Source organism: Oncorhynchus keta, chromosome 12 (assembly GCF_023373465.1).
Source record: "Oncorhynchus keta strain PuntledgeMale-10-30-2019 chromosome 12, Oket_V2, whole genome shotgun sequence".
NCBI classification, from domain to species: Eukaryota; Metazoa; Chordata; class Actinopteri; order Salmoniformes; family Salmonidae; genus Oncorhynchus; species Oncorhynchus keta.
This window is the reverse complement of record NC_068432.1, coordinates 14,161,124-14,187,976: the sequence shown is the minus strand read 5'-3', so window position 1 is coordinate 14,187,976 and position 26,853 is coordinate 14,161,124. Positions and strand designations below refer to the sequence as shown.

General features: G+C 41.9%; 1 protein-coding gene across 6 annotated transcripts in view; it reads left to right on the top strand.

Moving 5' to 3' along the window:
• The first annotated feature begins 7,060 nt into the window (after positions 1–7,060).
• LOC118391026 (ankyrin repeat and KH domain-containing protein 1-like) overlaps positions 7,061–26,853 on the top strand; it is a 55,209-nt gene continuing 35,416 nt past the window's right edge. Inside the window, exons 1-4 of one of the 6 annotated variants that reach the window (XM_035781953.2) lie at positions 7,061–7,530; positions 21,375–21,528; positions 24,444–24,567; positions 25,026–25,173. In XM_035781953.2, coding sequence (XP_035637846.1) covers positions 7,267–7,530; positions 21,375–21,528; positions 24,444–24,567; positions 25,026–25,173 — 690 coding nt within the window. In that variant the 5' untranslated portion in view covers positions 7,061–7,266. Of the gene's footprint in view, positions 7,531–21,374; positions 21,529–24,410; positions 24,568–25,010; positions 25,174–26,853 lie in introns of all 6 variants that reach the window. The other 5 variants (XM_035781952.2, XM_035781951.2, XM_035781949.2 and 2 more) reach the window with 5 other exon arrangements.

The following is a 26,853-nucleotide window of genomic DNA, read 5'->3' as shown; positions in this document are numbered from 1 at the left end:
TTAATGTTGTCAAGGACTATTGTATTAGGAATGTGAAATTAATAATACTTTTACTTTTTATATTTAAGTATATTTTAGGAATTTAATTTATTTTTGATACTGACAGCTGAAGTCGGAGGTCTACGTACACATTAGCCAAATACATTTAAAGTCAGTTTTTCACAATTCCTGACATTTAATCAGATTAAAAATTCCCTGTCTTAGGTCAGTTAGGATCACCACTTCATTTTAAGAATGTGAAATGTCAGAATAATAGTAGAGAGAATCATTTATTTAAGCTTTTATTGATTTCATCAACCTTAAAAATCTAGATGACAATGAATCATATCTAAAAGATAACATTTAGATCATGTGAAAAGGCTGCACAATGACCGTTGCTCTTGAATCATTCCGACTGTGAATGGTAAGGCTCGCTATGCTATGAAACCACACACTATAGCAGACCTTGATCTTACCTGCCGCAATACGGTGAAAACAATGTGTGGGAAGGCAGAGGCACAGAAACTCACGTCAACACATTTGTCAGATAACACTATTAAACAAAGAATGTATGCTAGCAATCAAGAGGAAACTCTGACTGAAGGACTCAAACTCCCCAGCTAATGCTCTCCAAATGGACATTCGCTGTGAGGGGCGAGATGCCCATACATTGACTTTAGTTTTCTATACATATCGGGGGATGCTATTCACATGGACATATTGTTCTGTGTCACGATTCCCGCGCATGAAACGGAAAACAGATTCCATGGAATCGAATGGTGGGCTTTGGCACAGATGGGGCTCCATCTATGGTGGAATGGTTGGCAGGCCTCTGCGCTAGTTATGAATGTGTCTCCCTATGCCATATGGGCACATTGTATGATACACTGAGAGCAACTGGTGGCAAAAGAGTTGAGCACAGAACTCTGAGATATACTGCTGCAGGTAACTTTGATTGTAAACTACATAAAACCACATCCACTGCGCGCAAGTGGCTTGGTGGTTATCGAGGGGGAGTGTTGGAAAGATGTTTTGCTTCCAGAGAGGAACTGTTGACATTCACAATGGATGAATTATTTTTTTTTGGTTGACTTTCGGTGTAATAAAAATGCGTCTCCTTGCCTATGTAACAGACATACAGTTTTTGGGAAACTGAACGATCTGAATGCAAGCATGCAGTGGAAATACAAAAACATTCTACAGATGAGGGACCGAATCAGTGGATTCAGACTAAATAATTCTTATTGTAAGGAATTTTTTGAAGCTTCCCTTGGCTGTATATATTTCTAACAGAAAACCGCATCACTAAGTGTCCCACATGAGTGATGACTGCTCATGTCCATCACTTGGAAGAGCACTTTGGGACCTATTTCTCAATCCGTTTGACTGTGATCCTGGCACAGTTGGCATGCGGGTAAGTGAAACAGAAGAGCTGATCAAGCTGTCATATGATCGAATGTATTCACGGGTCACTACGGAGGAGTTTTGGTTCCTGACTCAAAGGGAATACCCTTCCATCTCCCTCTGAACATTAATGTCGCGTTCATAACAACTGGGAACTCGGAACTGGGAACTCTGAAGTCTCCAACGTCAATTAGTTCAAGATAACTGGGAAGTGTGGAAAAACTAGCTTTGACTTGGAAGAATAGTTTAGAACGGTCATTCAACTCGGAATTCCAGCTTGGGTACTCAGGCCTCATTCCAGAGCCACGACTTTCCGACCTAAAGATCACTGACGTCATGATTTGACCTCATATTCCTCTGAGTTTCCCAGTTGTCTTTAAAGCACCAGAAAACTAATTTTACCCCTCACCAGATCTGTATCTCTGTGAAGCTGGATTCAGTGCTCTCGTCTGCATTAAAACCAAATATCGATCCAAGTTGGACGTGACATCAGCGATGAGGTGCGCTCTCGACCACGACTCCTGACTTTGAAAAGCTCTGATGGGGCAACAAGGGCAGAGCACGCCCCTATTCACATCAATGGGGCTGTAGTGGAGTGGGTCCACATCACAAAGGATCTATCATGGTCCACACACACCGTTACTGGTACCTTGTGTAAATAGCCAAGTTATCGTTAATCATTGTGTATTTACTTTTTCCTTTTATTATTATGTGTTATTACTTTTCTATTATTTCTCGATATTCTTGCTCTCTGCCTTGTTTGGAAGTAAGTAAACATTTTACCGTTAGTCTACAATTGTTGCTAACCAAGCACGTGACACATTCCAGGGGTTGGATCACTATTTTTTTGTTTTATTCCACTGTTCCGACCAGTAAAATAAAATTATGAACCGGTTCTAACCAAAATGAAGCACAGTTTATATTGTTCCTTTCTGTTCCTTTTTTAACCCGTGAAACCAACAGTTGTTTACATTTAGCTCTTTAATTATTTTACCAATCAGTGCAGCTAGAGCAAGCAAGCTTGTTGTTTACATGAGTGATATACAGACAAGTGTGACTGACAATTTTTACATTTATTTCCCCCCCAATTTCATGGTATCCAATTGTTAGTTACAGTCTTATCTCATCGCTGCAACTCCAGTATGGATTCGGGAGAGGCGAAGGCCAAGAGCCGTGCATCTCCTGAAACACAACCCAACCAAGCCGCACTGCTTATTGACACAATGCCCACTTAACTCGGAAGCCAGCTGCACCAATGTGTTGGATGAAACATTGTATACCTGGCGCCCGTGTCAGAGTGCACTGCGCTCGGCCCGCCACAGGAGTCGCTAGTGTGCGATGGGACAAGGACATCTCTGCCGGCCAAACCCTTCCCTAACCCGGACGACGCTGGGCCAATTGTGCAACGCACCATGGGTCTCCCGGTCACGACCGGCATCGACAGAGCCTGGACTCGATCCCTGAAACTCCTGTGGCACAGCTAGCACTGCGATTCAGTGCCTTAGACCACTGCACCATTCGGGAGGCATGACTGACATTTTGTGGTTGGGGAGAGAAAGGCTTTAGGAGGAGGCTTAAAGCACTGAGCATCTTGTTACGACATGTATTATCTGAATTAGGCCCACAGAATTAAACCTGGGAGGAGCGGCTTCTGTGGATCTTCTTTGAATGTCTTTTGAGCTAGCTAGCTAACAAGCATCTGTGCAGAGCTTCACCAAAAATAAAAACACGTCTTATTTTTTTGTAGTTGATGAATCCAACTTGATAACTAGGCCTATAGAATCCTTATCTAGCATTGAAAAGTTGATCCATTCTTTTCTAGTTAATAAAAAATCTCTCCCCCATCTTCACAATCAAGCTTGTAACATCAGTACAGTAGCCTATGCTTCGTAGGAGGGAGGGGCAGGTCGCCTAAACACGCACATTCACAGGCAAAGATTTTGCAGGCAGACACTACTAAGTTTCTGAGTGACAGAGTGAGCATTTCGCGTTTTGTCGTGGGACTAGAAGAAAATGCCTGGAACATAAAATAACGTTATTAACCGGTTCCCATGCTTTTAAAATAATGTTACTGTTCCAGAACAGCAGGGATCACTTTCATTCCAGGTTCAGTTTCTGTTCCTTGAAAAATTGTATTTTCAGTTTTCGGTTATGTTCCCTGAACCAGTTCCAACCCCTGATTTGAACTATGGAGTATGCGAGCACGGTCCTGCGCTTACGCCAAGCCAAGTTCTGCTAGGAAAAAACAGAGCCTAGTCTGCAGTCACTTTGAACGTGTACAGAAGTTAATAATCCTGGCTTGCAATACGTTTTTGGAAGCATTTGGAACATAAAGGAATAATCCACTCAAACTATCTTTTGGTATTTTTAAAAATTAGTCCACTGTTGATACAGTCCCAAAATGTTGTTCATGCCATCAATCAAGTTTTCAAAACAATAAAAATGTATTCAGAGCTTGAAAATGTCATTTTCAGGCATTTATTGTGCCGCTTAATTGGTCTGTATATTTCTGCCTGACAAAGTAACTGACCAAAATATTTCATGTCTGTTACAGAGATGTATGCAGAGGCTGCACCTCAACAGGACAAGAGGAACAGGAAATTCCGTTTGACTATCTGGAGCAACTGCAGTACATGCATATGTTCTGGCTGTACCACCTCAGTACTCAGTAAGTCTTCACCCATATGCAAGAATAGGTTTAGAACCTTAAACTTAACCATGTCTGAAGAACCACAAAATACCTCAGTGAGGCTATATATCAATAATTGTATCTGTCTGTTTATTGATACTGGCATTACTGCACAAGAAAATGTTCCAGGAGTGTAGCATATTGTTTTCTACCTCTGTGTTATAGACTTGATTTTGAGTACCCGAAAGATATCCCCATCTTGTCCTGGATATTAATGATGACTTCAAGAATGGTCGAATTGAACACGAAGTTGGGGTGGACTAGGTAAATGTTGGTTTGTACTTGCTTCAAGATATTGCCAATGTCAGACAAATGAAAGTTTGTCTGACATACCCCAAAAGAGTGTTCAGTTCAGGCTTATAACATATTGGACAACTACGCCATCAGGATGTAATGAAAATGCATTACAAAATGTCAGGGGTGCTGTCCTAAAGTCTGAAATGTTTCAACATGCTATAAGTTCTTACCATGTGATACAAAACATGATCCATGTCTCCACATGGTGGATCAGATAATTCCTCAGCACATTGTGACCTGGAAATGATACCTATGCTACAGACTGCACCAGTTCACTGGCCTTCCATGCCTTAAAGCTTATACCAACTCCCATGCTGTAAAAAAATCACACCAGCTCACTGGTCCTTACAGCCTTAGACAACACTGATCCCTTATGCCTTCTTGCTAGGATATATCTAACTCCTGAATCCTGGAGAGCTAGCACATTTTTTTTTTAACTAGGCAAGTCAGTTAAGAACAAATTCTTATTTACAATGACGGCCTACCCCGGCATAACCCTAATCTGGATGACGTTGGGCCAATTGTGCACCGCCCTATTGGAATTCCAGTCATGGCCAGTTGTGATACAGCCTGGAATCGAACCAGGGTCTGTAGTGACGCCTCTAGCACTGAAATGCAGTGCCTTAGACCGTTGCACCACTCGGGACCCCTGATTCCAATATTGAGGTTCTAGAAACTGAAGAAAATCAGTTCTGGGGTGGAACAAAAGCCTGCATTCCACAGTAGCTCTTCAGGACTGAAGTTGGAGACCTCTGCATTAGTCTACACCAGCTCACTTGTCCTCTTGTGTCATTCAGACTATTGGCACCATAACGTGCATGTCCAGAGATTAACAGGGGTTGTAAATGTATTTACCTGCTAATGACAGTCAGTATACTTAAAAAATATATATTTTAGGGTTGCCAGATTTAGGTGGAGGGGGTAGATTTTCTGAATTCCTAGTGAAATTTGAATATGTGTATATTTTAAAAGTAGCGTGTGTAAAATATGCTCTGTGTTTGTTTTCAATGTAATCAGTTTACAGACTTGTACGTATTTATATTTTGGCACTTACATATTTTTTACACATGCTTATCTTGTGTAAGCACATGGTTTGCAGGACAGATTAAGGCTAGTCCTTAAATGTTATTTCAAAGGAGATTCTCAATTAAACCATGAGTTACATTCAAAATTGTTAGATCAAATCTGTTTCCTTTGCATTACATTTTATTTTGTGTAATGTAGAGAAACAACATTGCTGTGATGAAATATACCACTTACTTACAATTAATACAAGTTGTTTAATGGCAGTTACATATTTGTTCCTGAAATAAATGTTCAAACATGATTGTGAATGCTATTCATATGGCCCTCTTTGAAAGAAATATCAGCCTCAAGTATGGTTGAAAAGGGGCTTGTGGTAGAGGAAAGCCTGAAACCATGGCACTGACTGGTGTTTTTTGGGGGAGTGGCTTGACTGAGAATACTCAATAGTCCCCATCTATTTTTTTAATGTCTTTTACATTTTTTTATTGCAGAAACACCAGTATACATACAATAAGTATTATAACAGAGAATGATAACATATGCTAGGGGTACAACAAATTACAGATTATACAAAGACCATAAATATAAATAAATATATGCCATTTAGCAGACGCTTTTATCCAAAGCGACTTACAGTCATGTGTGCATACATTCTACGTATGGGTGGTCCCGGGAATCGTAAAAAGACATATTGATTGTTTTAACAGCTTTCTCATGGAAAGAATGTAGAATGGTCTTAATGTACTGCTCAAATTCCTTACAGAAAACATGGAAGAGTGTTTTTTTATTAGTGAATTTTCATTTATGAATATGACATTTTTCCATTAGCACAATTTGATTGATGAGGTGAACATTTTTTCTTGATCATTATGATAGTTAAGGAAACCGAGCAGCACGTTCTCCTTATAATAAACAAAAGTCATCAAGAATATTAACAATTATAAAACTATAAATATCTTGCCATAATTTCTTTACATGTAGACAATGCCAAAATAAATGCAAAACTGTTTCTGGATGCTCAACACAAAAAGTACAGTTAATGTTAATGTCTTTTTTGAGTTTCTTCAGGTAATGATTGGCAGGGTAATACTTATGGCTCATTCTGAAAGAGACCTCTTTGACCTTGTTAAAGCAGGTATTTGTGAAATAGTGCCCATCCAGCACAGATGATAATGCATACCCGTGACACATATTCTGCATATGCTTACAGTCACCAACATTTGTTTCATGAAAGAATGTTGTATGGAATATCCCGTTTGATATTTTCCTGCCTCAGCCGCGACCCATATGCCAACCTCACCGGAGGCTTTGGAAAAGGGCTTGCTTTTATGGTCTATTAAAAGTGTCATGCTTCAGAGAGTTTGAATTAACAGTGGACAAACAAATGCATTAATTGGTAGCAGTGACTGACATGAAAATGGAACAAAGTAACCACTTATTATTATTGATAGGTGCAATGATTGGCGTATCACGAAAGTTGGACTTTTTAATACAGTGCTAGGGTCCAATCATCTCCCAAATATTCCGTTTTAAGGCGTTAAATAGCAAAGCCTTTTCGTAAACCTACCTTGACGTCCCGTGCGTTACTCTGACAAACCGTATCCAACCATACACTATCCAACCATATGTCGGTAGTATATTTTCCTGACCAATAATATGCATGATTCTGAATAGAGGCGGGGTAAGAAACAACTTGAGCAAAGTAGTTAGGTTGTTAGAAAGTTAATGGCTAGGGGGAAAGAGATTCTCTTCTCGATTCAGGAGTTGCTGGATTTTTCTGAAGTATAAACATAATTACTAAAATAGCAACAACCCCAAAGAAAGTTTAAGACAATATTGAGTTAATTAGAATACAAAATACTAAGGGAAGTATGCAGGATGCAGTAGCCGGGGCGGCAATGCTGACGGACGGCTTCGAGGACGAGATTGACTCGGTGACTCCGCGATCCTCTGGAATGGGGCTTGGAACCACACCAGGAGCCAGACTCGGGGGCCTAGGGATTGGTGTTGGTGGAAAGAAAGTCCGCTTATTTGGAGAGGCTGGTGGGCCTGCAGCTGACAGGCTTGATTTCAAACTCGCTGCGGCCGCCGTGCTTTCCTCCGGCCCCGGATCTGGCAGCGACGAAGTATCTGAGGTAAGCCACTCATGCTAGCTAACCCAGCGAAATTGGGCAAGAAGATTCATGTTAGTCAACGTTCCCTACGAAAAGCCCGTTCGTTTCGACGATATTTTTAACCCTCCTTCATTTCTTCTATTAACTAAAATAGTATCAGTCAGATGTATTGTATGTTGGCTGATAGTTCGCAAAGTCTATTGGCTAGCAAAGCTTGCGACATGTTTTGTTTTTTGACATGATATGAGCAATATTTTGGCGGAGGCTTCGATCTAGGCCTAACGTAGTACTGTGGCAGTACACACACAGCGCCATCAACTGCTAGCTAACTAGCTAGCAAATGATTGAAATGTACCTAGCTAAGATCGGGTACACGTTTGTTAGTCTGTTTGTCAAACTAGCCAATTGTTTTGAACAGGTAGGTGAAGACAAGTCGTTCTAGCTCCTGTTAGATATAATAACTGGCATGCAATCATACATCCGCTTATTCACTGTCACCCCAGTTGTCTATTTAGTTCTAACGTTAGCTGGCTAGGCAAATTTTCCCTCCTCTCAGAATAGCACGCTAAGTAGTTACAGTAACAAGTCCTCATGACTTAACACGTAGTTTTATACATTTTTACAGATACTTCTCTATGGTTGATGGCACACTTGCCAAACTCAACACAGCCTGATATGTTTGCTTACAAGCTTGATGTTGAGCTGTCAGTGAAGATGTTAACGCGAGTGGTGGTGATGCAACATCTCATCCAGTAACTTCAAGGGTTAGAAATGTCCCAGTGATCAAATCAAACGTGACATTTTAGAGTTAGCAAATTATTTTCTCTACCTATTCTGGTCTCTAACCATTTTCATGTTATTGTTTAGGTTTTGTCATTAAAATAACGAATCTCATATGTATGATCAATTAATGTAAAACATATTTATTTGTATGTTCAAGGCAACACACTCGCACATTGGAATGTGGGTACCTTTTCATGTGATGAGCAAAAATGAACTACAGAATTGCAAGAATTTTTGATTTGTGTACACTTAATAATACTTTTGTCTGTTTATTTGACCTATTTCACACTTGTACAAGTGTGTGCTATACGCATGTGTTAATTCAATTTTTTTGTTTGTTTGTTTGTTGCATATCCCAACTCTTCATGAGACCCTCGGAGAGTGGGGTCACGGCCAGGGTCAGCCATTATCAACGGTGATCCTGGAGCAATTAGGGTTAAGTCACTTGCTCAAGGGTTGTGACTTGAGGGAGTACAGCTATGACTGGAAGTGGATTCTCGTAGCATGTTAGGAGAGCATTTTAGCTAACCTAAACTGTTTTCCTAACTTGCCACGTTAATTATCCTAACATGCTGCGTAAATTGTCCTAACCTGCTACGAAAAAGTAACTTCTGGTCATAGCTGTACTCCCTCAAGTCAGAACCTTGCTCAAGGGCACATCAAATGCTATCCTCTCCTGTTATTGGTAATGGTGAGGAATAAGCATCTTGCGGGTATGGTCTTTTTGCCTCTAATTTTGTCACATCCTTATTCTCAATTAATTCAGGATAATCCGTAATCATGGTAGCAGTCACTTTAATGTAGAAGAATTTAGAAACATATTATATTCATATAAAAGTGACTCAAAAATGACAGTACATTATTTACCATTCATTTCTATTGGGTACAAAATAATTTGAAACACAGCAAATGCATCCAACAAGTTTGTAGTCACAAGCTTTATTTAGTCATTGTGTGGTAGAAATATATGACCAAATGCTAAACATTTGGCTACTTTAATACACCGGCCTTCAAGTTCATTTGTCCAAATACTTTTGGTTCCCTATAATGGCGGGGACTATGTACAAAAAGTGCTGTGATTTCTAAAAGGTTTACCCCATATGAATGCTCTCAAGTTGACAGTCTGCACTTTAACCTCATAGCAGGGTCCAATGGTAACTTTTTTTCTCACTGGCCCATTCAGGCCAGCTGGCCAAAAATATTCTGGCCGGATCATAAATTCTACATGGGGTAATTTGTAAATGCATTAGGGTCATGCAGGGCCTAGGTTTACATGCTTTATACACTGCTCAAAAAAGTAAAGGGAACACTTAAACAACACAATGTAACTCCAAATCAATCACACTTCTGTGAAATCAAAGTGTCTACTTAGGAAGCAACACTGATTGACAATAAATTTCACATGCTGTTGTGCAAATGGAATAGACAACCGGTGGAAATTATAGGCAAGTAGCAAGACATCCCCAATAAAGGAGTGGTTCTGCAGGTGGGGACCACAAACCACTTGTCAGTTCCTATGCTTCCTGGCTGATGTTTTGATCACTTTTGAATGCTGGTGGTGCTTTCACTCTAGTGGTAGCATGAGACTGAGTCTACAACCCACACAAGTGGCTCAGGTAGTGCAGCTCATCCAGGATGGCACATCAATGCGAGCTGTGCCAAGAAGGTTTGCTGTGTCTGTCAGCGTAGTGTCCAGAGCATGGAGGCGCTACCAGGAGACAGGCCAGTACATCAGGAGACGTGGAGGAGGCCGTAGGAGGGCAACAACCCAGCAGCAGGACCGCTACCTCCGCCTTTGTGCAAGGAGGAGCACTGCCAGAGCCCTGCAAAATGACCTCCAGCAGGCCACAAATGTGCATGTGTCTGCTCAAATGGTCAAAAACAGACTCCGTGAGGGTGGTATGAGGGCCGATGTCCACAGGTGGGGGTTGTGCTTACAGCCCAACACCGTGCAGGACGTTTGGCATTTGCCAGAGAACACCAAGATTGGCAAATTCGCCACTGGCGCCCTGTGGTCTTCACAGATGAAAGCAGGTTCACACTGAGCACATGTGACAGAGTCTGGAGACTCCGTGGAGAACGTTCTGCTGCCTGCAGCATCTTCCAGCATGACCGGTTTGGCGGTGGCTCAGTCATGGTGTGGGGTGGAATGTCTTTGGGGGGCGCACAGCCCTCCATGTGCTCGCCATGGACTGCCATTAGGTACTGAGGTGAGATCCTCAGACCCCTGGTGAGACCATATGCTGGTACAGTTGGCCCTGGGTTCCTCCGAATGCCAGACAATGCAAGACCTCATGTGGCTGGAGTGTGTCAGCAGTTCCTGCAAGAGGAAGGCATTGATGCTATGGACTGGCCCGCCTGTTCCCAAGACCTGAATCCAATTGAGCACATCTGGGACATCATGTCTCGCTCCATCCACCAACGCCACGTTGCACCACAGACTGTCCAGGAGTTGGTGGATGCTTTAGTCCAGGTCTGGGAGGAGATTCCTCAGGAGACCATCCGCCACCTCATCAGGAGCATGCCCAGGTGTTGTAGGGAGGTCATACAGGCATGTGGAGGCCAAACACACTACTGAGCCTCATTTTGACTTGTTTTAAGGACATTACATCAAAGTTGGATCAGCCTGTATTGTGGTTTTCCACTTTAATTTTGAGTGTGACTCCAAATCCAGACCTCCATGGGTTGTTAAATTTGATTTCCATTGATCATTTTTGTGATTTTGTTGTCAGCACATTCAACAATCTAAAGAATAAAAAAAAAATAATAATAATATTTCATTCATTCAGATCTAGGATATGTTATTTTAGTGTTCCCTTTATTTTTTTGAGCAGTGTATATATATGCTGTTTGGTTATGGTATGTATTAAAAAGCTGTGTAATATAATTCAGAAATATAAGACCATTATTCTTTCAAATTTAATTATATTAATTGCATTCAATGAACTTTTGTTTCTGAGGTATGTGAAATTTTTTGAACATCCCAAAATAGGTTGTTGAAAAGTTTATTTCAAAAGAGATATCAATCTGGCTAGGGGCAACAGTATCAACAGTATGTTCAGAATTGAAGGTTTATTTTTGTAAGTCACTTTCCCTATAATAAATAACCTCAGCAAGTGGATTGAGTGCTTCTTTTTACTCTAGACAGCTCATGTGGGCTGTGTGAATGCATCAATTCATGTACTGCTCGAGTGCTAAAGATGTGAGTTGCGACGAGAGTGGTTTAATTAACGGTCAATCATACTGCTCAAGTACAAATAGCATGACTTTTCTGTGTGTAGTCTTCAATGGCAGACTGCAATTGAGCAGGTAAATGTCAAACTGATACGTCAAAATGGGCTGAGTGCTGGCCTGGTCGGGACAGTGACAGACGAGATCCACTAGCCCAACACATGGTTTTACTGGCCCTAGGTCAGCGGGGTATCATTAATGTCAGACCCTGCTCATTCATTGTATCATTTCAAATCCAGTGCTGGAGTACATAGCCAAAATAACAAAAATGTCATTGTCCAAATATTTTTGGATCTCACTTTATACCCAAAATTACTTTACTCATTTTCCTTTTCTGTATTTTGATATTTCATGCAGGTTCGTTGACTTCTAGTCAGGGAAAACATTTTGAGAAATAATTTTTTTAGTCAGCTGTTAAAGGGTTCAATAATTGACATCATGTATGAAAATAAGTGATGTCAGAACAGGTTACACATCAGGGTTTCTGTTAGCTGGCAATTGCTGACTTTTGTAAAAAAAAAAAGGAAAAAAAGGAAAGTAAAGCTGCTAAATAAAACTGCTGGACAAAATGACCAGGAGAAAAGAAAATACTTTTGCAAAATAATGTTTTTTAGTCATTGATGTAAATACCAGTTGATGGAAATGCATTTGACTGTCATGCTTATCGGACTATAGTATAATTTGCATAATTCTTTATTTTGTGTGTATTTTCGTTAGTTATCCAACACAACTGTCGCATGCTCTCAGCATACAGATCCTGTTTTGAGCAGTATTTCTCCTGCTCAAATCTCAGCTGATTGCTGCTGGAGTAAAATGTGATTTTTATAAGCCAATTTATTGTGCAACAATTCTAAATGCAAACAGTTTTGGTGCACAATTAAAAAGAGCAGCATTTTTTTTTTTCTCAACTGGTTATTGAAGCGAGCCTCCCATTCAAGTGCAGGCAACCGGCTATCAAGCACATCACGCACCACTTTACAATGTGAGCTGGAGGCAGTATGCAATTTGAAACCATACTTTATTGTTTGAAACCTGAATGTTTTATTTCATATTATGAGTCATGTCTTACCTTGCTTCAAAGTAGCCTATTCGCAGAATCCGACCATGGAAACAGGCATTTATTTTATGACTTCATAGTCGGCACGTGAGTTTCAAGTTTGGGGAAGCTTACAATTTATCCTGCCATTTCTACACAGTTATAATTTTTAGATGCGCATTTTCGTTGAAAGTTTATTTGAATAATAACTTTATCAAAATTATAATCAACTAATGTTAGATCACCAGTCTCTGCCATATGGACACATTGATATACTGGGATCCATTGGCGACTAAAGAAAAGAGCGCATGGAACTCATAGCCTATAGGCCAATGCAGCAGTAGGCCTATACAGTGCAAAGTATTCATACCCCTTGACTTATTCCATATGTTGTGTTACAGCCTCAAAATGTATTTTTCTCACCCATTTACACACTGTCGTTTCTCTTTGCTTATTTGAGCTTTTCTTGCCATAATATGGTCTTTTACTAAATCAAATCTTGTCACATACACGTACTTAAAAGATGTTATTGCAGGTGTAGCGAAATGCTTGTGTTTTTAGCTCTAACAGTGCAGTAATATCTAACAATTTCACAACAATACACACACCTAAAGGAATGGAATTAAGAATATATACATTTTGGGTGAGCAATGTCAGTGGCATAGACTTAGATACAGTATATACATATGATATGAGTAATGCAAAATATGTACACATTATTAAAGTGGCCAGTGATTCCAAGTCTGTACATAGGATAGCAGCCTCTAATGTGCTGGTTATGGCCTTTTAACAGTCTGATGGCCTTGAGACAGAAGCTGTTTTTCAGTCTCTCAGTCCCAGCTTTGATGAGAGCCCACAGTCCTTGGTGGCACTGTGTTATTCTAAAAGCGGGCAAAGAAGGTGATTAGCTTGTCCGGAAGCAACATGTCGGTGTCTGCAACGTGGCTGGTTTTCCCTTTGTATTCCGTGATTGTCTGTAGACCCTGCCACATTCGTCTCGTGTCTGAGACGTTGAATTGCGACTCCTCTTTGTCTCTATACGGACGTTTTGCCTGTTTGATTGCCTTTACGGAGGAAATAACGACACTGTTTGTATTCTGCCATATTCCCAGTCACCTTGCTCGGTTAAATGCAATGGTTCGCTCTTTCAGTTTTGAGCGAGTGCTGCCATCTATCCACGGTTTCTGGTTGGGGTAGGTTTCAAAAGTCACTTCCTGATTAACTTAGTCACCGTATCAGTATATATGTTATTGTTCTCGGCGGCTACCCAGAACATTTCCCAGTCTGCTTGATCAAAACAATCTTGAAGAGTGGATTCCGATTGGTCAGACCAGCGTTGACTTGTCCTAAGCACGGGTTCTTTTTGTTTGAGTTTCTGCCTAATAGGAAGGGAGGAACCAAATGGAGTTGTGATCAGATTTGCCGAAGGGAGGGCGGGGGGGTACACACGGCTGTGACTATAACCCAAGAGAATTCTCTTGGGAGGTAATACAGTTGGGATTTGATTGAGGTATTCTAGGTCAGGTGAACAAAACACACAGGAACTTAAGTCCAACAGTGTATCCCAAGAGAACCATGTTTCTGTGAAACAGTATGTTACAATTAGAGGTTGGCCGATTAGAATTTTTCAACGCCAATACCGATTATTGGAGGACCAAAAAAAGGCTGATACCGATTAATCGGCCAATATATATATATATATATATATATATATATTATTTATTTATTTATTTATTTTAAATATTTAAATATTTATATATATAAAAATATATATAAATATAAAAATAAACTATTATTACGTTTTGTTTTTATATATATATATATATTTGTAATAATGACAATTACAACAATACTGAATAAACACTTTTATTTTTACTTAATACATCAATAAAATCAATTTAGTCTCAAATAAATAATGAAAGATATTTAAATAATGCAAAAACAAAGTGTTGGAGAATAAAGTAGAAGTGCAATATATGCCATGTAAAAAAGCAAACGTTTAAATTCCTTGCGCAGAACATATGAAAGCTGGTGGTTCCGTTTAACATGATTCTTCAATATTCCCAGGTAAGAAGTTTTAGGTCGTAGTTATTATAGGACTATTTCTCTCTATACCATTTGTATTTCATATACCTTTTGACTATTGGATGTTCTAGTAGGTACTTTAGTATTACCAGCCTAATCTCTGGAGTTGATAGGCTTGAAGTCAGAAACAGCGCAATGCTTGAAGAGCTGCTGGCAAATGCAGGAAAGTGCTGTTTGAATGAATGCTTACCAGCCTGCTGCTGCCTACCACCGCTCAGTCAGACAGCTCTTTCAATTATATTATATTCTAATTAAGTCTATGATTTGATAACACACAGAAATACGAGCCTTAGGTCATTAATATGGTAAAATCCGGAAACTATCATTTATAAAACAAAATGTTTATTCTTTCAGTGAAATACGGAACCGTTCCGTATTTTATCTAACGGGTGGCATCCCTAAGCCTAAATATTGCTGTTACATTGCACAACCTTCAATGTTATGTCATAATTATGTACAATTCTGGCAAATGAATTACGGTCTTTGTTAGGAAGAAATGGCCATCACACAGTTCGCAACGAGCCAGGCAGCCCAAACTGCTGCATATACCCTGACTCTGCTTGCACAGAACGCAAGAGAAGTGACACAATTTCCCTACTTAAAATAAATTCATGTTAGCAGGCAATATTAACTAAATATGCAGGTTTAAAAATATATACTTGTGTATTGATTTTAAGAAAGGCATGGATGTTTATGGTTAGGTACACATTGGTGCAATGACCGTGCTTTTTTCGCAAATGCACTTGTTAAATCTTCACCCGTTTGGCAAAGTAGGCTGTGATTCGATGATAAATTAACAGGCACCGCATCGATTATATGCAACACAGGACAAGCTAGATAACTACACACTGTGGGTGATATTACTAGTTTAACTAGTGATTATGTTTGTTTTTTTATAATATAAGTTTAATGCTCGCTAGCAACTTAACTTGGCTCCTTGCTGCACAGGTAGTCAGCCTGCCACGCGGTCTCCGCGCGGAGTGTAATGTAATCGGCCATAATCGGGGTCCAAAAATGCCGATTACCGACTGTTATGAAAACGCGAAATTGGCCCTAATTAAATCGGCCATTCCGATTAATCGGTCGACCTCTAGTATACGTATCCCGAAACAAATAAATTCTCAGTCCAAATAAACTTTAATAGAAAGTTAGCAGAAAGCTATCATGGAAAGGAAAATACCATTTGTGAATTGATCGCCCCCCATCTAGCTTCAGAGTTTGTTCTGTTAGGTGACCTAAACTGGGATATGCTTGGCAGTCCTACAATCTAAGCTAGATGCCCTCAATCTCACACAAATCATCAAGGAACCCACCAGGTACAACCCTAACTCCGTAAACAAGGGTACCCTCATAGACGTCATCCTGACCAACTGGCCCTCCAAATACACCTCCGCTGTCTTCAACCAGGATCTTAGCGATCACTGCCTCATTGCCTGTATCCGCCACGGAGCCGCAGTCAAACGACCACCCCTCATCACTGTCAAACGCTCCCTAAAACACTTCTGTGAGCAGACCTTTCTAATCGACCTGGCCCGGGTATCCTGGAAGGACATTGACCTCATCCCGTCAGTTGAGGATGCCTGGTCATTCTTTAAAAGTAACTTCCTCACCATTTTAGATAAGCATGCTCCGTTCAAAAAATGCAGAACCAAGAACAGATACAGCCCTTGGTTCACTCCAGACCTGACTGCCCTCGACCAGCACAAAAACATCCTGTGGCGGACTGCAATCGCATCGAATAGTCCCCGCGATATGCAACTGTTCAGGGAAGTCAGGAACCAATACACGCAGTCAGTCAGGAAAGCTAAGACCAGCTACTTCAGGCAGAAGTTTGCATCCTGTAGCTCCAACTCCAAAAAGTTCTGGGACACTGTGAAGTCCATGGAGAACAAGAGCACCTCCTCCCAGCTGCCCACTGCACTGAGGCTAGGTAACACGGTCACCACCGATAAATCCATGATTATCGAAAACTTCAATAAGCATTTCTCAACGGCTGGCCATGCCTTCCGCCTGGCTACCCCAACCTCGGCCAACAGCTCCGCCCCCCCCACAGCTCCTCGCCCAAGCCTCTCCAGGTTCTCCTTTACCCAAATCCAGATAGCAGATGTTCTGAAAGCGCTGCAAAACCTGGACCCGTACAAATCAGCTGGGCTTGACAATCTGGACCCTCTATTTCTGAAACTATCCGCCGCCATTGTCGCAACCCCTATTACCAGCCTGTTCAACCTCTCTTTCATATCGTCTGAGATCCCCAAGGATTGGAAAGCTGCCGCAGTCATCCCCCTCTTCAGATGGGGAGACACCCTGGACCCAAACTGTTACAGACCTATATCCATCCTGCCCTGCCTATCTAAGGTCTTAGAAAGCCAAGTCAACAAACAGGTCACTGACCATCTCGAATCCCACCGTACCTTCTCCGCTGTGCAATCTGGTTTCTGAGCCGGCCACGGGTGCACCTCAGCCACACTCAAGGTACTAAACGATATCATAACCGCCATCGATAAAAGACAGTACTGTGCAGCCGTCTTCATCGACCTTGCCAAGGCCTTCGACTCTGTCAATCACCATATTCTTATCGGCAGACTCAGTAGCCTCGGTTTTTCTGATGACTGCCTTGCCTGGTTCACCAATTACTTTGCAGACAGAGTTCAGTGTGTCAAATCAGAGGGCATGCTGTCCGGTCCTCTGGCAGTCTCTATGGGGGTGCCACAGGGTTCAATTCTCGGGCCGACTCTTTTCTCTGTATATATCAATGATGTTGCTCTTGCTGCGGGCGATTCCCTGATCCACCTCTACGCAGACGACACCATTCTATATACTTTCGGCCCGTCATTGGACACTGTGCTATCTAACCTCCAAACGAGCTTCAATGCCATACAACACTCCTTCCATGGCCTCCAACTGCTCTTAAACGCTAGTAAAACCAAATGCATGCTTTTCAACCGATCGCTGCCTGCACCCGCATGCCCGACTAGCATCTCCACCCTGGATGGTTCCGACCTTGAATATGTGGACATATATAAGTACCTAGGTGTCTGGCTAGACTGCAAACTCTCCTTCCAGACTCATATCAAACATCTCCAATCGAAAATCAAATCAAGAGTCGGCTTTCTATTAAGGCAACAAAGCCTCCTTCACTCACGCCGCCAAGCTTACCCTAGTAAAACTGACTATCCTACCGATCCTCGACTTCGGCGATGTCATCTACAAAATGGCTTCCAACACTCTACTCAGCAAACTGGATGCAGTCTATCACAGTGCCATCCGTTTTGTCACTAAAGCACCTTATACCACCCACCACTGCGACTTGTATGCTCTAGTCGGCCGGCCCTCACTACATATCCGTCGCCAGACCCACTGGCTCCAGGTCATCTACAAGTCCATGCTAGGTAAAGCTCCGCCTTATCTCAGTTCACTAGTCACAATGGCAACACCCATCCGTAGCACGCGCTCCAGAAGGTGTATCTCACTGATCATCCCTAAAGCCAACAACTCATTTGGGCGCCTTTCGTTCCAGTACTCTGCTGCCTGCGACTGGAACGAACTGCAAAAATCGCTGAAGTTGGAGACTTTTATCTCCCTCACCAATTTTCAAACATCAGCTATCTGAGCAGCTAACCGATCGCTGCAGCTGTACATAGTCCACCCATTTTCACCTACCTCATTCCCATACTGTTTTTATACTGTTTTTATTTATTTACTTTTCTGCTCTTTTGCACACCAATATCTCTACCTGTACATGACCATCTGATCATTTATCACTCCAGTGCTAATCTGCAAAATTGTAATTTCGCCTACCTCATGCCTTTTGCACACATTGTATATAGACTCCCCCTTTTTTCTACTGTGTTATTGACTTGTTAATTGTTTACTCCATGTGTAACTGTTGTCTGTTCACACTGCTATGCTTTATCTTGGCCAGGTTGCAGTTGCAAATGAGAACTTGTTCTCAACTAGCCTACCTGGTTAAATAAAGGTGAAATAAAAAAATATAATGAATATGAATTTGGAGGGCAGAAATTATTACATTTTTGTCACTAAAATGTGTCAGTCATACAAAAGTTATACTTAAATCCGAACTGGTTCTCTTCCAGATTAGTAAAATGTCTCACTCCATGTTCACTAATGGCCCTTTTCACTTTTCAACTGTTCACTTTCGGTTATTTGAAAATGTAATCTCCAAAATATCGTTATTTGTGAAACAAACCATCGAACGAACTTTGGTTGCAATTTCAGTTTAGTCCACCAGAAAAGACAGAACAAATATTACAACAAATATTGTGGTTAAACTGAAATATACAGTGGGGCAAAAAAGTATTTAGTCAGCCACCAATTGTGCAAGTTCTCCCACTTAAAAAGATGAGAGTCCTGTAATTTTCATCATAGGTACACTTTAACTATGACAGACAAAATGAAAAAAAAAAAATCCAGAAAATCACATTGTAGGATTTTTAATTAATTAATTTGCAAATTATGGTGGAAAATAAGTATGCACACATATTTAGAACACACTAGAAGCACAAGCATTTCTCTACACTTGCATTATCATCTGCTAACCATGTCTGTGACAAATAAAATTCGATTTGATTTGCGTTGAAGTTTTGAGTACTGGATCATGTTAGTGTCCGCCCTGAGATTTGAAGGTTGGGACTTCGATCCCTGGCCGAGTCTTACCAAAGACAGTAAATATGGCACCCAGTGCGAGCGTCTCTCTGCTTGGCACTTGGCATTAACAAGATAGTCTGTCGCAGGGCTTTAACTCCATTCTTTTGTCCTTTCCAGGGGTTGTACTTGTACATCAAGCTGACTCACGCTACAGAAACTGACAAACTACTGACTGCAACTACTGCTCTGGTCTGCACCAGTTCTGGTCAGGCTCCTGCTCCTATGAGCTGCTGCGGCTCGCAAAAGGCACCACTCGTGCAAGGCTACTTACTTTGAGTACTGTAGCAGCTCAGCACTGTACTGTATTGTCAGTGTGTGTCTGATGGTCAGGGGTCGACTAGACTATTGGACAGGAAACGTTTAATTACAGAAAGGACCAGTGTTGTGTACAACTGTAGGTTATCACTACAGGCTACAAGTCACTACAAGTTGTGTACGTTTTTGTGGCCACTGACTTGCAGGCAATCTCTTGTGCGCAGTACTTGTTGTTTTTCATTGTCATAAGGTTCACATGGTGGCGAGTCAGATATTAGATGGCATATGTAAGTACCGGTTACTGCTCGAGCTTAACGTTATGCAGTTGTGTACCCAATAGATTGATTGTGTGGGAATGATGCCAATATTTAGACCTTTTTTTGTTATTCTGCCATCTTAGAAATTATTGTAACTAATAACCTTAGCAAACATGAGTTTATTGTTGGAATGTCATTGAATGTGACAATGTTGTTTTTCCTCATTGTGCTCCGGCTGAGAGAGGTTCTCAGAAGTGCAGGATAATTTTGCAGAAGAGGGATTTGACTAAGGAAGCTTAGCCAGATTGTTGGGAGCAATGATGTCATGTTTCTTGACAATTATTAATAGTCTTCTATTTAACTCAGCATTCTGTGATTGTGTTTCTCCTTACCAGCGCCCATTACCCGCAATTACCTTGCAGACTAAGTGTAATATAAGATAACGTAATGTAAGATCATTTATAGGCTCCATCTCTCTGCCGCTCCCTGCATCAGTGTCTCTCTCTTACACACTTGCGCAGACAGACATGCATGGACGAGGTAATGAGTCACTTTTTTGGACGTGGTCTCTTGTCTTGTGCTCTTGTTCAGACACACCCCCTGAGACAGATGCTTCCCTTAGTTGAAGCACAGAGCACAACAGTTCCAGCTGTGAGAAATACAGTGAGAAATACCCCAGTATGGTTTCAATTATATTCACCAGTTTGATCATTTTTCTCTGAGAGCGACATTCGTGAAAGAAAAATGTGAACCTTCTCTCCTTCCAACTCGGTTCCGTTCATTGGGTCAGTTCTTTTGACCTCTGCTTTTCAGGTCCCTTTGCACCAGGGATGCTTGTTGATATCATGCAGTATATCATGGAGTTGTCGGTTGTCCAGTCTGTAAAGAACATTGTAGGGATAGTGTACGATTGGGTGTGTTTGTGTGAGTAAACCGATTGTGTTACATGAGCGGCTTTCAGTCTGCTGGTATTCGCGTGATCCAACACACAGCTGTGTCACTGAATGGTGACCGTGATGGCTGGGATGTGTTGGCTCTGCCCTCCCCTGTAGACCATGAAATGACAGATGGACAGAGCCAGCCTGCTGGGTGTCCTGTCCAGTGCAGGACGTCCTGCCCTGATGGCCGTTAGGCAGGTGTATGGAGGTCAAGGTCGCAGGGAGGGGAGAGGAAACGCGCTGATCAGTTCATGTAATTCCACCAAGGCTCAGATCCTAAGCACTGTACTGCTCCGTCTGTCTCCAGGCAACATGCTCGAGGGGGTGGAGCTTGGGGATTCTTTTTACTGGTGCCCTCATGCCAATTACTTGACTATACCTGCCTGTGTAATCATGAAATGGACCTGCCCATACCTTCCTCAGAATATGCAGAAGCATTTTTAAATTTTATTTCCAGTGGTCATAAGATCATACAATACTGTATGATAGGAATCACTATTGTAATAACTATTTTTAATTGAGGCGATGGGTTTCTCCCAGCAACTGTATAGGGCAAAATGAGCATCAGCCATCCCTCCTGTCCTGACTATCTCTTGTGTTTCTCCTTGTCTCTAGGTGGAGTCCTTCATATTAGACCAGGAAGACCTGGACAACCCCATGCTAAAGACTGCGTCGGAGCTGCTCCTGTCCAGCGCTGCTGAAGGAGCTGACCTCAGAACAGTGGACCCAGAAACACAAGCCAGACTGGAGGCTCTGTTAGAAGCAGCCGGTACGTATAGTACAGGGCAATTGCTGGCTTTTGACCCCCCGAACGGAAAAGCAGATTAGATAGAATTGTTGCCGGCCAAATTGACCGGGATAAAAAAACGATCCCTTTGCAAAAGAATGCTTTTTATTCATTGATGGAAATATCAGTCGATGTAAATGCATTTGACCGCCATGCTTATCGGTCTATAGGTTCATTTTCAAAATTTAGTGGAATTAAATTGGGCTGTGTGTATTCGGTAGAGGTCGTGTATCTCAATCATTGCACAGCATACAGAGCCTAATTTGAGTGGAATATCACTTGTCAGATAGCGCTAGAGCTGCAGCTAGAGTGAAAATAGCATTTATACATCCCAAGTCATTGCTCAACAGTTATTAAAGCAATCGCTATTTAGGCTGTTTCATATCAGCTGTCTTTTTCTGTCCAGAAACCAAAGGCCCAATCCTAGTCATATTAACAACCCATCCTAGTTGTTGCATCTTTAGATTCCCCCCCGTTTCTAACAGAGATTTTCGTCTGTCACATATGGAACCGCTCGTATCAGGTGTGCTGTTTAGAACCGTATTTATCACTAATTGCATGACGTTTTATTTGGCTGCTTCATTTACAGGAGTTGCATGTTCTGTTAAGATGAATTACCATGATCATAATGTGATTTCTGTCATTCTGAGCACTGTGGTTGGATGTCGTAATGGGTTACGCACCCAATGCATATGGGTCCGGTAAATTTCTCAAATGGCCAGTAAATTAAAATCCTTCCGGACACATTGTCCGGTGCCGCATTTTCCTAACGGAAACCCTGGCATAGTAGCACCACGATCTGACTCCTTCACCTAGTTTTATGAATGCCCTTGTTTTCAGACCTGCCCACATTTCGCCCCCTGCCATGCCCACTATGCATTTGAAGTCATGTTGAATTACAAAACCGTTGCATGCTAAGGCTGCCCAGTCATATTCTCGTTATTGTATAGGACTGCTGGTCTTTTTTGATTGTTTGAATGCCAAAACCGGCTTGAATCTCCGCCCAATAGAGTATGAATTTAAGCCTACAATTTTGCTGCAATTTAGTTAGTAGGCCTGTGTCTGGTGCTCGTGTTTCTGTTCCTGCCACTGTGTTGGGACATGACCCTGTAGGTGTGTGGAGTTGGCACGCTGCCAGGGATAAATACCAACATCACAAACGCAAGTGCTCAACACCAAAACAAGATTCTCTGCTACAACATAAACCCCTGCGTCTTCTTTTTTACTGTGCTTTGCATCCGGTTGTGTTGTGGGTTCTGTAGTTCACCTTGGGAAAAAAATCTAAATGATATGATCAATTACAGTAATCAGTAAAGTTGGGGCGGCAGGTAGCCTAGTGGTTAGAGCATTGGGCCAGTAACCGAAAAGTTGCTGGATCGAATCCCCGAGCTGACAAGGTAAAAACCTGTCGTTGTGCCCCTGAACAAGGCAGTTAACCCACTGTTCCTATGCCGTCATTGTGAATAAGAATTTGTTCTTAACTGAAATGCCTAGTTAAATAAAATAAATAAATTGAAGTTGACTGCAGGGTGCTCACAGGCTAAGTGTCACAAGGTAATTATCAGACCGGCCACAACTGTCTCTCTCTGGCCTCAGTTGAGCTAAGCTGAATCAGACCTTCGAAGCACTTAACCTTGGTCTGTCTGTATAGAGCCATAGTCATTGCTGCCTCTTTAGAGAAAGAAAAGCTTTCTGAAACAATTAAAGAAGTTAATTGGTCTGATTTGATGTGTATGAAGCTGTGGATTGCACGGTGTGGCGTGCAGACGGTTAGCACGTTAGCTGGTCCCCAGCAAGCCAGCCAGTCAGTCAGTGCATGGCGAGCTGGTACAGGCTAGCCCAGCCCATGAGATGAGATGAGATGGGAGGTAGCTAGGCTCTCTGGGACACCACGGGGGAGATTAACATGAACAATGGATTTCCATACAGCAGCAACAGCTCCCATCATGACTCAGCACTGGCCTTTAGTAGACTCTGTTGTTTCCGTATGTGTGTCTGCGTCCTGTCTATCTTTGTGTGTCTGTGTGCATGTGTCTTAGTGGTTGTTTGTTCCTGTGTTTTTGTCAGTTCCTCTCTGTGTGGTGTGCGTGTCTGAACTGCTGCACATCTGTGTAACCAACCACGTGGCACGTGCAGTGGTTTTTGCATACCATAGGCAATATTGGGCTCATTCTTCTGTTAAGCCTCAATGTTGGCTGATCACCAGGCTCTGTTCCGTTGATTCAGTGTATGCACACTCTGAGTCATGTGTTCAGTTTCCCCAATTGATATTATCAGAAGCTATTTCTCCAATAGAAATCCCAGATCACACTTGTAGGCCATGTCATGTCGATGTTGGCAAGCTAAGCTCATGTGCAGAAACACGTCATTGGGTCTAACGGTCATCTCACTCCGAACTGCAGATATGCAGGTCATCAAATCAAAGGCACACCTTCGATACAAAGCTGTTTTTGATGAGAATGAAACATAACATGTTCCACTACTTAAGACATTGGCTCAAATCTAGGTTGTGCCTTTTAGATTTCGAGAAAATGAACAACCTAAGGAATAATGTTTCACTTCTAATTGACTTCTCAAACCCTGGCCTGATCTGCTTTGTTTGTTTCGCAAGCGTTCCCAGAAGTCTCGCGCCTCTAGGTTTAAAAACTCTGTTTCCTCAACACTGTTCAGCACTTGATAATACAGACAGAATGTGTTCTTTGCACTGTGTCTTTGAACATGTTGCATGGTTGGAACATGGGCTAACCTATGCCCGTTTTGTGTGTTTTTATTTGGCCCGGTACTAACTGTGGATGCGTTTGTGGTCACTGCGGCTGTGCTGTGAATGCTGGTGACCCTCGATGCACGACCCTGTGCCTATGAAGGCATTGGTAAACTGTCCACTGCCGATGGTAAAGCCTTTGCAGATCCAGAGGTGCTACGCCGCTTGACGTCGTCCGTGAGCTGTGCGCTGGATGAGGCTGCGGCTGCTCTCACACGCATGAGGGCTGAAAACACACTCAACACCAGCCAGGCAGACAAGTATGTATCTCTTCTGCTCTAGTAGTCTCATACCACAAAGGTGCATCACACCTTATTCTCACACCAGTAGAAAGATGTTCTTGTCTAGGCCATATGTTTTCTTTGTGCTTTCTTCAAGTTAGCGTTTTCCCTCCTCATGAACAGTTGACAATTCCTTAGACGAATACGTAACTGTGCTCGGACTCTGAATAGCTCACATTGATTCATAGACGTTACCTTGTTCTCACAAATTAAATCAATCTTATACTGTTTTACTGAAACACTTTAAGGCACCATATTGAGCCAAATGCAGTTCATGAAATGCATGTACAGCTCTGAGTGAGGCCTTTTTGTTTTCAACTTCGTTGAGTATTAGGTGTGAATTGTGACAGCGCGCTGTAACCTTGTTTTCTGACCTGCTGTTGATTTGCCCTGTGCAGCCACAGTCCCAGTAATTGTAGCAGTCTGGTTATTTTCAGCCGTAGCTTGGCGGAGGCGTGCTCGGACGGGGATGTCAATGCCGTGAGGAAGCTGCTGGATGAGGGGCGGAGCGTCAACGAACACACTGAGGAGGGAGAGAGTCTGCTCTGCCTCGCCTGCTCCGCCGGATACTATGAACTCGCACAGGTAGAGTACACACACACACACACACACACACACTTTAAATACTTTATTTCAAGGGTCGTTGACACAAGAAGACAGGAACAAAAAGAACCTTCTCCTCCACATAGCTAGGCTACCCGTAACCGCCAAAACAGAGCAGTACTGAGGCAACTGCCTTGCTCTGGTCTTAGGAAGGCCTGCAGTCTGGAGACCATGTACAGAAAGCCTATGTACGTTGCGGAGACTGCCAAATATCAGTGCCACCAACCTGCATCTTTATCCCAGGTTGTGTAGGAGGGATATGAGAGGCTGGTATTTTAGGAGCATGTCTGCAAAAGCCTGCTCCTATCTAACAGTCGAATGAGCAGCCCACTTCCAGAATCAGCGCCTCCCCCACAGCAACAATCTCTGGCTCATTCGGCATACAAGAAAACACATTATCATCAACATCAAACCAGGCTCCTCTGACACACAACACACTCTCTCATCTTTGTATTTTTAACTACTCATGTAATACTGCTAGCATTGCCCTGCCTTGCTTTTAATCCGTAGTTCCATCTAGTTCTGAAACATGCATGCATGCATAAGGCAGTGTGACCAAGAAAAGCGCAAATAAGCAAAGATAAATATTTGGTACCAGTCAAAAGTTTGAACACCTACTCATTCAGGGTTTTTTATTTTTACTATTTTCTTCATTGTAGAATAATAGTGAAGACATCAAAACTATGAAATAACACATATGGAATCATGTTGTTAGGGTTCGTTCCTTGGTCCTTGTCAATCATTGGCTCATTGGTGAAATTAGCATTATGACTGTCTTTAATTAAATAATTCAAAAACCTGTATTAATGCAATTGCAGACAGAAGTTGACAATCAGGATCACAGCACGCATGTTTCCGAGTAAGTTCTGCATCAAAGGAAAGGTCCTGTGTTATTTTATCAAACCTGAAGTCCAGCCCTAGTGATGTCACGGCCTATGTCATTATCTTTTACTCATGAGACCAAAACCATGCCTACACAGCTATATTAACAAGGCTTTTATTGTGTTATCTAAAAGCTTAGCAGTAAATGTCCAAGTTGGTTTATGTATTTATTTTATTTATTTCACCTTTATTTAACCAGGTATGCAAGTTGGGAACAAGTTCTCATTTACAATTGCGACCTGGCCAAGATAAAGCAAAGCAGTTCGACACATACAATGACACAGAGTGACACATGGAGTAAAACAAACATGCAGTCAATAATACAGTATAAACAAGTCTATATACGATGTGAGCAAATGAGGTGAGATAAGGGAGGTAAAAGGCAAAAATAGGCCATGGTGGCAAAGTAAATACAATATAGCAAGTAAAACACTGGAATGGTAGATTTGCAGTGAAAGAATGTGCAAAGTAGAAATAAAAATAATGGGGTGCAAAGGAGCAAAATAAATTAATAAATTAAATACAGTAGGGAAAGAGGTAGTTGTTTGGGCTAAATTATAGGTGGGCTATGTACAGGTGCAGTAATCTGTAAGCTGCTCTGACAGTTGGTGCTTAAAGCTAGTGAGGGAGATAAGTGTTTCCAGTTTCAGAGATTTTTGTAGTTCGTTCCAGTCATTGGCAGCAGAGAACTGGAAGGAGAGGCGTCCAAAGAAATAATTGGTTTTGGGGGTGACTAGAAAGATACCTGCTGGAGCGTGTGCTACAGGTGGGAGATGCTAT